General features: G+C 38.0%; 1 protein-coding gene across 3 annotated transcripts in view; it reads right to left on the reverse strand.

Annotated features, from left to right (window-relative positions):
• Positions 1-5449: 5449 nt before the first annotated feature.
• Positions 5450-12389, reverse strand: part of tncb (tenascin Cb) — a 100710-nt gene continuing 93770 nt past the window's right edge. For all 3 annotated transcript variants that reach the window (XM_055161594.1, XM_055161593.1, XM_020927037.2), the window contains 4 exons: positions 11295-11391; positions 9565-9726; positions 7671-7834; positions 5450-6583 (listed from right to left, as the gene is read on the reverse strand). In XM_055161594.1, coding sequence (XP_055017569.1) covers positions 6473-6583; positions 7671-7834; positions 9565-9726; positions 11295-11391 — 534 coding nt within the window. In that variant the 3' untranslated portion in view covers positions 5450-6472. The remainder of the gene's footprint in view (positions 6584-7670; positions 7835-9564; positions 9727-11294; positions 11392-12389) is intronic.

The following is a 12389-nucleotide window of genomic DNA, read 5'->3' on the forward strand; positions in this document are numbered from 1 at the left end:
CCTGGTTTAGACCTGGTTTAGACCTGGTTTAGACCTGGTTTAGACCTGGTTTAGACCTGGTTTTAGACCTGGTTTAGACCTTTTAGTTTTAGACCTGGTTTTAGACCTGGTTTAGACCTGGTTTTAGACCTGGTTTAGACCTTTTAGACCTGTTTAGTTTTAGACCTGGTTTAGACCTGGTTTAGACCGTTTAGACCTGGTTTAGACCTGGTTTAGACCTGGTTTAGACCTGGTTTAGACCTGGTTTAGACCTGGTTTAGACCTGGTTTAGACCTGGTTTAGACCTGGTTTAGACCTGGTTTAGACCTGGTTTAGACCTGGTTTTAGACCTGGTTTAGACCTAGTTTTAGACCTGGTTTAGACCTAGTTTTAGACTTGGTTTAGTTCTGTTAAATCCTGTTTTAGACCTGGTTTAGACCTGGTTTTAGACCTTGGTTTAGTTTAATTCTGTTAAATCCTGGTTTTAGACCTGGTTTAGACCTGGTTTAGACCTGGTTTAGACCTGGTTTTATAGAGTTTAGACCTGGTTTTAGACCTGGTTTAGACCTTTTTTAGACCTGGTTTAGACCTGGTTTAGACCTGGTTTAGACCTGGTTTAGACCTTTTAGACCTGGTTTTAGACCTGGTTTAGACCTGGTTTAGACCTGGTTTATAGACCTAGTTTTAGACCTGGTTTTAGTTTAGACCTGGTTTTAGACCTAGTGGTTTAGACCTGGTTTAGACCTGGTTTAGACCTAGTTTTAGACCTGGTTTTTAGACCTAGTTTAGACCTTTAGTTTTAGACCTGGTTTTAGACCTGGTTTAGACCTGGTTTAGACCTGGTTTAGACCTGGTTTAGACCTGGTTTAGACCTGGTTTTTAGACCTGGTTTAGACCTGGGTTTTAGACCTGGTTTTAGACCTGGTTTAGACCTGGTTTAGACCTGGTTTTAGACCTGGTTTAGACCTGGTTTAGACCTGGTTTAGTGTCCGGCAATGAGTGGACTTACCAAGAAAAAAAAAAGGGATATAGCCCCAAATGTGAAAACAGGAAAATACCACCATGTAATCCATTTATTTTAACAAAGTAACTGTAATCCAATTACCACTCACTGAAACAGTAACTGTAACTGAATACAGTTCCTCATAATTTGTACTCTGATTACGTAACTCCAGTCCAAGTAATCTGTTACTCCCCAACACTGATGATACGACTTTATTTATATTCGATTCAAACTTTAATGTTCTAATAAACCAAACTAATGTTGCATTATCTGCTTAATTTAAAACTATGATGTCAGTATATTTGTCAAAAAACATACATTTATTTGTTCAGGTATTTGAGATGTGTCAGAACACCAGTTATTCATTTTATATTTTATTTGTGAAAATATTTACCTTTGAGTTCTGTGACCATTACCTTGCCCGAAAGTAAACAGAGTGAGAGAAATAGTAGCTGCAATAGAGAGAAACACAGAAAAAGGTGTAAAGAAAAAGACGTCAAAATTAAAGAAACGCTACTTAACTACCACTGGTGATGTACAGGCGAACACGGTAAATATTGTCAATTTCAATGCATTTATTTAAAGGTATTTATGTAAAGTGAAGACATTTTCTCTGTCTGTCCTTATCTTAGGTTTCACAAGAATAAATATTGACACACATGATCATCAGTACGGAGTGTGAAGTCCTTTTTTGCGAAGAAAACCAGGGTACAAAGAGTTATGGTGCAGAAATAGCTAAAAAAGACAGAGGGAACTACATAGACCATGATCCTTTGCTCCATTTCAGTGCAGACTACAAGAAGAAATAACAGTTCTAACACTTTTAAGTCTTAGTTCTTTGGATTAAGTCTTGTCAAGGCATTTTAAGAGGGAAAAAATAGCACATTAACAGTTTTGTCAACCTCCACAAAATATCGCAATAAATATCGTACCATGAAATGTATATCGCAATAAATATCGTACCATGAAATGTATATCGTGATAAATATGGTACCATGAGATGTATATCGTGATAAATATCGTACTGAGAGATTTGGATATTGTTACTAGGGATGTCCCGATCACATTTTTTTGCCCCCGAGTCTGAGTCTGAGTCATTTGATTTTGAGTATCTGCCGATACCGAGTCCCGATCCGATACTTCTATAAAACATTATGAAATGGACTAAGAGCAAAGAATAAGATCCAGGATGTGTGAGGGGTTCAGATTGTGTTGATTTCAATGTGTAGTATTTGGGCTGAACTTGTGAAAAATCAAATGTCCAAAACTTAAATTTTATTAACTTTTCTAACCATCCACCATCATTTTTTGCTAATCTTGACTTTTACCACAGTCTGGTTTTGGAATGTGTAACTTAGTAAACTTAATGAACTGGACAAATCAGGAACCAGAATCAGATCAGACCTGAGACTCGACTCTGCACAATCTACACTTTGTATATTTGATATTATATGGAAGCCTGTGCATTATATTTGAAACATTTAGGCTCGTCTCTGAAATTCAAATAATACAAAATCTTAACAAATAAAAACAAGATGACAGAAGTACCACAGCCTCTCTCCCCGGCCGCCACCACATCCACAAACCCACAGCAGAGCACGCACCACAACATCGGTCTTACTGCTCAATAGACACTCCATGCCGCTTTTCCCACCCTCCCTGCCAAAAGCACCAACTCCTCTGTGCAACATTCAAACACACAGCGCCATGCGATGACGCCATAGGCCGCGCAGGTGGGAACATGGGCCACAGAACCACAGGTAACAGCGTCTGAACACGGCACGGCCCAAAAGTCCCAGCGCGAGTGCACCTGTTGTGTGCTGTGTGTTATACACGTAGATTATTTATCCAATACCTGATCGAACCATAATGTCCGAGTCCGGATCGAGTCTGCAGTCACGTGATCGGCGCCGATTTCTGATCACGTAATTGGATCGGGACATCCCTAACTGTTACATTCCCAATCATGAGATTTCCCACGATATCGCAATAAATATCATACCGTGAGGTTCATACCGTGACGATATCCTGTTGTGACACTTGGATATCGTTACACCCCTATAAAAAAATTATAAGTATATCGGACAGATTTTGAGATCTAATAAAGCTTCAAATGTAGTGAGTTATACCGAATTTTGTTCAATAGAAGCGACTGAACACATTTTTTTAACCGTTTTAGTTTCAGTAATAACACACACATCCATGTTACTTTTAAACAAACTTTTTATTGTAATACAGTTTACAGAGAAACACCTGTTTTTTCACCCAGTTATAAACAAACAAAACAATAAAAACAGACTTAATTTACACAGGCATCCGTTCGCCGGTCAGTGGTTCAGTCCTGCCTTCTTAAAGCAGGAGGAGTGGGCTCGGGCTGGGGAAAGGGCGAGTTGTCTAGTAGTGGATCTCAAAATGTCTTTATTTGCATTTATTTGATCTGTTTGGTTTTTTTTGTGCAATTTCACCTTTTATTAGTTTTTCGGATATGGTTTAGTCTTGGTTGAGTCACTGGTTTAATTAAACTGCTGATTTGTCTCGACTTTTGTTCTTTGCACGATGTCTTTAAATAAAACGCATCATTATTATTACTATTATTAATCATTTTGAGATGATTCACGCCTGTTTTAGCCCATTGTTGCTTTTTTTTGTGTGTTTTGATTTAAGCCAGCCATAAGATCTTGGATTTTTGGTTTAATACTGATTAGAATTTTTACTTTTTTCCCCAATGTTTGTTGTGGAAATTGAAATCCGTTGAATTTTTGAGAACCACTGCTCTTTAATTTTCACCCAACGCTATAATTACCTCACTCATGTCAATCCAAAATGGCCTTTTTGTGCTGATAATACCACATAGTAACGTAACATTCGCTTTTCCACATATATTAAAATGGATTCACATTTTGCATAAGAAATAAAAGTCACCACTGCCTTTTATCATCATCATCATCATTATATACTGAATAAAACAGGTCCTGCCTCGGAGTCATAGCTCAAACAATACAAATGCATCTTTTCCATTTTATCTTAAGCTTTTTTTTTTATTTTTTTAAACACAATACTGCAAGTGTGATGCCTTCAGGTGCTCACGTTATGCATGGAAACATCGGCATCCACAAGGACATGGGATGTGGAGGGTAAAATACTATTTATATAATCAATTTCTTCTCCAACATTTCCGTTTTCTCTTCAAGGGCCAGTTTCACAAAGGATTTTAAGAACCAAAAAATAATAATTTAATATAAAAATGTCAAAAAAGTATATTTGTGTGTTCTGCAGTGAATGTTTGAGTTTTGGGAAAGAAAAAAAAAAGCCATGTAGTTGATTGGGCTTCTGTATAGACTCTAAACTAACAAAAACATAATATTGTGTATTGTAATATTGCCCTATTAAAAAGTTAGTAAGAAATAAATAAGATAAAAATTTAAATACATTTGTTGTTTAGATCAGCTAATCTAAAGGGTCCCACTTTCATGAGCACGCTTTAACAATAAATTAAGTAGTACTTTTCTATCCTAATTGCTATATTGTCATTTTAAATATATATTTTGGTTGGTTTTATGTCACTTTTAATTATCAAAAAATTTACAATCGCTTCCATATTGTTTTTTTGTTTTTTAAAATGCTGCGTCTTGGCCAATTTAATAAGCGAACATAGATTTAAAGGGCCCATCTCATGCAAAATAACTCTTTTCACATTGTATCTTCTGCACATAAACAAGCACAGTTTGGGTTTTGGAACATCCATTACACAATAGTTATGAAATCTTACTGATTTCTTGGAGACAGTGACAGACCAGGAACTATGAAAGACCGACTATTACTCATCCCCCCGCCCGTCCTGAGAAAGCACAGGCTCCGCCCTCCAAACGTGACGTAGGCTCTGAGTGAGTCGCCCTTCCTCCGCCCATCTCAGGGAGGGAGGGGGAGACAGACGTGCACCCTGATAGTGGTAGGAATAAACTTTTATTCATCATGGTGATACAGCGCGTTCAGCCGCATGTGTTGGACCCGGAATCAGACGAGGACTTTGAGGTGCACGAAGCTCAAGCACCACGTCAACATCAGCTGAACATTAATGATCGGTAAAGTATTAATAAACACTAGTAGATAAAGGCGAAGAGAAAATTCAGTTTGTTGACTGGACAAAAGTTAGTTTGGTTGAAGACGTTTCGCAGCTCATCCAAGTTGCTTCTCCAGTTCTGGTCAGACGCTGGTGGACAAGGAAGTGTCCACCTGCAGATATAAGGAAGTGTCCACCAGCATTCTGACCAGAACTGAAGAAGCAGCTTGGATGAGCTGCGAAACGTCTTCAACCAAACTAACTTTTGTCCAGTCGACCAACTGAATTTTCTCCTCACCATGGATTCTACCTGGACGATTGAGGGATTCTTCACACACTAGTAGATAAACTTATTATATCGTGTACACTGCAGTGCATAACAATACACTAAAGGGGACGGGTGGGGGCGGGTGTGAAGGGCCTTCTGCTACGTCAAACGTGTCATAGGTATCTGCTGCGTCATCGTTGTAGCAGCTTTAGTTCGTTGTCACATGGGAGGGTGGAAGAAATATGCTGCAATTTGTAAAAAAAAAAAAGCCAAATCAATCTACAAACCACTTCGGCGACATATACAAGGCCCCCACATCACTCTTAGAAGGTAGAAAGCTCTGAAAGTTGATTTTGCATGACATGGGCCCTTTAATAGAAAAAAGGTGTTCCACAAGGCTGCCCTTTCGCACCATTCAATTTTACAAAACTACCTAACGATACTGATTGATTTGCAAGATAAGTACAAAAAGCTACATTTTAAAGTCTCACGTATGACTATTTCTACTATCCTTTGTGAAACTGGCCCTGCTTGGTAAACATGGGGACAGTGGGAGAGTATAACATGTCACAACAGACAAATGGCATTTCCTATGATTCAATGTCCGTGTGCCATCTGACCAAAATCTCTAAATCTGTACACGTATTATTAACCTGCCTATATTTTTCTGTTTTCTGCCTAGACAAGTCCTTTATATTGTATTAGAAACATGTGCTTTTTGCCTGTAAACCTCCGTGTAAATTCAAACTTGTAGCCTATATGTTGTTAGGATAATGCCCGAACTGCATAGCGCTCCACCACTGACTCTGCAGTTCAAAACACATGGTAGAAGCCAGGGGTTGTGTCTCTTTGGCGCGAGATAGTCCAGTTTGTTGCATGCATTTCCGCACTGGCAGCTTTCCCACGACGTATATTACTGGAGTAGATCACTGGATGAGGAATGTCTTGCTAAACGGCACGAGGGCAGTGTGAGGAGATCCAGTTGTTTTGTTTTGTGAATGGAGGCAGCCAGGGCTCTTGGCAGTGACTTTGGTTGAGTTTTGAGCGAGTTTGAGTTCTTTTCTTTTTTTTTTTTTTTTTTTGAGTTTGGGGTTGTGGTTGTAAAGACTTGAAGGTTTGTTGTTCATTTGCGTCGGTCGGTGCGGCGGATGAGACGGGTGCTTTATGATCTTTTCCTCCTGCCCTCCAGGTTTCTAAAGTTGGACGGTCTGATCTTCATCTCGGCGAATTCGATGGAGTGCTCGTGGCCCTTCCAGTGGAACCAGTTCACGCCCTGAAAACAACAAAATGAGACAAATGCAAATTTTTAAGTGGAGTATCAGGTGAGATAATACCCAAGACACAAAACTCTGGTGAGATCTGCTCACGTCGCGTACGCGTTTACTTGACATACATCACCACCACCACCACCACCACCTAGCCGCCTGGCATAACCAACCCAATTCCACACATTTTTGCATCACCGTATGCAACAGATTTCCTCCCAAAAACGCTCGTCTAAACGCAGAATAAAAAGTGAAGACGCCACTTTTGCGCCTTCTGTTCAGACCGTCATCACATAAATGTAGCCTGTAATTGGCAAACCAACTGTGAAGCGGGTTTAACTACTAAAGGTGCACTAGGTCAGTGGTCCTCAGCCTTTTTTGTGCCATGGACCAGTTTACTGTCAGACAATATTTTCATGGTGACACCGAACAGTAGGGTGGACATACTTTAACGCAGCAGTGATCTCATATTAAAATAATTTCTCTATCAATAATATTTTTAATTTGGTTAAGGAAAGACTGGACTTTTTATTTTCTTTTAGCAGACAAAACATCTTATGTTAAGATTGTAGTCCTTTACAGCAAACAAAAGCCTTTTCATGGAGACTTGGGCTCAGACAATTTGAAGAGAACAAACAAGAATTTTCAGGATGTGGTTGCTACATTCATGTAGTTTTAAAAAGCAAGACAATATCAAGTAATCCAAAGTATTCAGATTACATTACTCACTTTAAGTAATTTAATGGATTACATTACAAACTACATTTTGAGGTATGTAATCTGTAATCTGTAATCTGTAGGGGAATACATTTTAAAAGTAACCTTCCCAACACTGACCAGACTTTTGCGTCCTGGGCAGCGGAGACGGAAACGCTACAGCGGAACGTATTCAACTTTTCCACTCTGGAGGATCATTTCTGATTTTTGCTGTCACCGTCTAAACGAAAGGCACTTCTGATCAAATATTTTGTCGTTTCTACCCCGTGTAAACAGATCCCTATTTAATTCAATAGTCAATTTTGCCTAGCCTCACTGACGCCTCCTGCTGGCAACATCAGGGATTGAAGCATTTTGGATAAGATCAAAATGAGTTACCTTGCTGTGGCTGTTGTCTCCATAGCGACCCATGAGATTGACACGGTGACAGTTCTTGTACCAGAAGGCTCCCTTGTAGGACAGGGCACAGTTGGTGACGGCGATGTCGTTGTCGTGGTCGTAAGTGGAGAACGGGCGGCCGTGATGGTACGTCATAGAGTCACCTGGACACAAGAGAGGAGAGTCCTGATGGTTTAAAACAGAGCTGGAGGACAGGGCACAATCCTATGGTGGAATTTGTCATTTTAACTGTCAGATTGCAGATTTGTTGACCTGGTTTATGGTTTAAATCTTTGTAATTACTGGGGTTATACACATACAACAAAAAACTCAGCACAAATTTCACTGCACAACAAAGCAAAAGTTTTTTTTTTTTTTTTTTTTTTAACAATATCTTCAGAAAGTACTGCTGTCAGATGATACAATATTTATTTGAGTAGTTTGTGGAGCAAGTTTCTAAATAATAATTAGGACTGCACCAATACCAATGCTGGTATCAAATATCAGCACAGATCCAGCAGATTTTCCTGGACTGGGCCTTTAATTGGATGTAATAAGACTATTTCCTGGCAAATGTTGGCCTAGAATATTTCATGTTGTTTGAACTTTTCATACAAAGCTGTTCAACAGATGGTAATAAAATGTATTTTTCAGTCTTTACACTAGTATCTGTTAATATCAGATATCAACAGATGCCAAAAGTCAGAGTATCAATATTGGTATCAGAACAGTGGAATAGGAATCGATGCATATGTACAAATAATACATTTAAACATCTGAAGATCATAAGATTGAATATTTCTTGTAAAAGTCTGAGGTGTGGGTGTGTAGACCTGCTCCGACTTGAGTGGATTAACAAGTAAGATCTGCTCAGATTTGCTCAGGAACGTCCACTTAGTACGACTAGTAGTAATTAGTAGTGTCTGTCCCAGCGCCTGCTGTACTAGCGGCACACTCGAGCTGGGACTTTTGGGCCGTGCTGTTCTTGGACGCTGTTACCTGTGGGTCTGTGGTCCGTGTTCACACCTGCACGGCCAATGGCGTTGCACAGCGCTGTTTGTTTGCATGTTGCGTAGCGGAGTTGGCGCTTTTGGGTGGGAAGGGTGGGAAAAGCCGCATGAAGTGTCTATTGAGCGGTGGGACTGATGTTGTGCTGCGTGCTCTGCTGTGGGTTTGTGGATGTGGTGGCGGCCGGAGGAGAGAGGCTGTTGTACTTCTGTCATCTTGTTTTTATTTGGTAAGATTTTGTATTATTTGGATTTCATAGACGAGCCTAAATGTTTTAAATACGATGCACAGGCTTCCATATAATATCAAATATACAAACTGTAGATTGTGCATCTCAGGGTCTGATCTGATTCTGGTTCCTGATTTGTCCAGTTCATTAAGTTTACTAAGTTACACATTCCAAAACCAGACGGTGGTAAAAGTAAAGATTAGCAACAATGATGATTCATGGTTAGAAAAGTTAATAAAATTAAAGTTTTGGACATTTGGTTTTTCACAAGTTCAGCCCAAATACTACACATGAAATCAGTACAATCTGATCCCACACACATCCTGGATCTTATTTTTTGCTCTTAGTTAATTTCATAATGTTTTATAGAAGTATCAGATCGGGACTCGGTATTGGCAGATACTCAAAATCAAAGGACTCGGACTCGGGGGCAAAAAATGTGATCGGGACATCCCTAGTCAGCAGTAAATCATCCGAATAGCCTGTCTACACACACATATATACTTGATTTGTTTCGACTTAAAACTTAAAAAGAAAACAACTTCTGGCAGTTTTGAGTATTGATTTCTTTAACTCTACAAAACTAAAGTTACAATAGACAGTCAGTTAGGTTCATATAGAGTGCAGTAGTGTCTGGAGGCCTCTGCTGTTCCTTACCTGCTGTGCCGCTGTACCCGCCCACGTGAACCTTGTAGCGGGTTCGGGGCTCGGACACAGAGAACTTGTCGTACTGAGCGTAGGCCGTCTCTCCTTTGTCTCGGAGGTCCACTCTGAGCTCGTACTGTCCGCCAGCCGTGATCTTGTGCAGGTTAGAAAGGCCTGGAGGAGACGAGAGGTACAGGAGTTCAAGATATATACGAGTACACAAGCCCGGAGCGTCAACATCAGGAATCAGGACATTGTAGAAGTAATAAAAAATGAGAGAAATCCAAAGAAATACACTTTGAGACTTCAGTGTTTTTTAATGCGCTATGAATTCAGCATACAATTTAAAAGGTGCACTGTGTAACTTTTTGGCCTCATCACCTGCTTGTTTCTATGGATATGTCATTCCTTTGCCTGGAATGTTCCACAGTGTGACATTAAACAGCTCTACTTTACATTTATTCAATTACAGTTGCCTTTGTAGCTCAAAAATACAACAAAACAGGTATTTTGACTGTGATCGGGGTCGCCTCTCCACAGATCTGACCTCTAACTTGGTCCAGTTTGGGCTCCGTGATGATAGAAAGGTTTAATGCCATACTGTGAAACATTCCAGAGTATTAAAGAGGAGGAATTTTATGGCAAACACATAACATATTTAGATCCTGATGTTACTTTTTATTAATTTGAAAATGCTAAAAAAAATGCCAAAAATGTGCATTAACATGTTTCACAATAAGTTTCCCCTGCCCCTTGCTCTCAGCGCTAATTCACTTCCCCTTCAGAGCACTATCACATTACTTCACGTTGCTTGCAAGTTGAGCTTTAGGATTCGAAATAGGACACGGGAGAGATCGCTAGATTACTCAAACATGCATGGACTGATGAGAGAGCAACATTATAACATGGTAGACAGTTCCAAGTTTTTGTGATTTTATTTTTTATTTATTTTACTTTTACTTATTTTAATTTTATTGGATTTTATTTTATTATTTTTTCATATTTTTTTAAAAATGTTATTTATTTATTGATTAATTTATTCTTTTTATTCGGGTTTTATCATGTTTTCTAAAAAGGATGAGCTGGAATGTTTTATATTACTTTGTTTTCTAAATGTGTAATTGTACTTTATATTTTATTTTGCCCAAATACCCCCTCAAAATTTTAGTCAGGTTGCCTTAGTGATGACTGACAAGCAGTGGGGGATGAAGTACTCAATTTTCTTACTTAAAAAGTTAATCCAGTAAAAGTAAAAGTATGAAAAAATCTACGTGTGTAAAAGTATTAAAGTACATGTTAAACTAGTCCTTAAGAGTAAAAAGAAAAAGTATTTCACTGAGATTTTTAGAACTATTAAAGGATGTAAAGTAGTGATTTTGAAAAAGAATTTAGCAGATTTTTAGTGATTCAATTTCCAACCACTTCTGTGTTTGATTTGCTCAGAGTTGGGATGTTACAGTAACTCAAATTAAATGTGCTAAACAAAAAGTACTTTTTATTTTTAAGTTCAGATATAAAATGTAGTGGAGTAGAAAGTACAGATACTCTCAAATGCAGTGAAGTAAAAGTAAAACGTATCCACTGTAACATGTACTAAAGCAAAATACAGATACCTAAAAATTATCTTGATTTTTTTACCTTCCACCACTGACAAGGCTCTGTATTCAGTAATATATCCACGTATTCATTCAAATACTGCTCCTTTTTCCAATATCTGAATAATATTATTAGAATGTACTTACCAAGCCAGAACTCATCATTCATGTCTCCAAATCCACCCGTGTAATTCTTCCAGTTACGGAAAAACTCCACTTTACCACTCTGTCTTCTCAGGAAAACCTACAAAACAAACAAACAAAAAATAATACATAGATGTATTTAAAAATATTAATAAAATACTGTTATACGTATTAGTATATTGGTAGTTTTCAGATTTTAGAATGTAATAAACAGTTTTAACTATTAATAACATTGTACATTACCATGAAATAACCAAAAAGTAAATGTACAAATGTTGAACCTGATCATTTTTATTATTGACTAGACCCATGAACTCATTGTATTACAACAAAAACACTGCATTTTAATTAACTGCCCCCATCTGGAATAAATACAATTATCGTGGGCCATCACAGTAAATCGAATTACAAGTCTCTTTGTTTAAATTCATAGTTATTTTATAGTGATTTTCTTGTCTTTCTTTGTATTCTTTCTTATTCTGTAAAGCACTTTGAATTACTTTGTGTACAAATTGTGCTATACAGATAAATTTGCCTTGCCTTTCCATGGTGCAGCAATCACTAAAACATCAGAAGAAACTACATAGACCAGGAGTGTCAAACTCATTTTGTTCCGGGGGCCGTATCCAACCTACTTTGATCAGAAAACTCATGACATATAAACCCCAAAAATAGAAATAAGTTCAAATATTTGTGCAGAGAAACACAAATCTATTACAGAAATCTTTTTTAATTGATTAATTCTTTCTTATTATGATATTATAATATTATGAACAACCTGAAACTTTAAGAAAAATGCAATTTCAACACAATGTTTTAACATGAACTTGTATGTAAATAGGAATAAGTCAATTTTTCTTGTAAAATCCTGCACTCGGCTCCACTTTTCTCATTTTGACATTTTGCTGATGAGGGTGTCACGGTCAACAGTCAAAACGATCGTCCTTTAAGAGCGTTTGGAAAGAGACAAGTCTTCATTTGTGCTGCTCTGGTGGGAGGGGCCACGTACAGAGGCATTGGAGACGTTGATATGCTCAGCACCGCAGAAAATGACCAATATTTTAATAGAAAATATAATTAAAATATTTTAGAAAATCA

This window comes from Boleophthalmus pectinirostris, unplaced genomic scaffold (genome assembly GCF_026225935.1).
Source record: "Boleophthalmus pectinirostris isolate CB_2022bp ecotype Guang Dong unplaced genomic scaffold, ASM2622593v1 HiC_scaffold_4, whole genome shotgun sequence".
Lineage (NCBI taxonomy): Eukaryota > Metazoa > Chordata > Actinopteri > Gobiiformes > Gobiidae > Boleophthalmus > Boleophthalmus pectinirostris.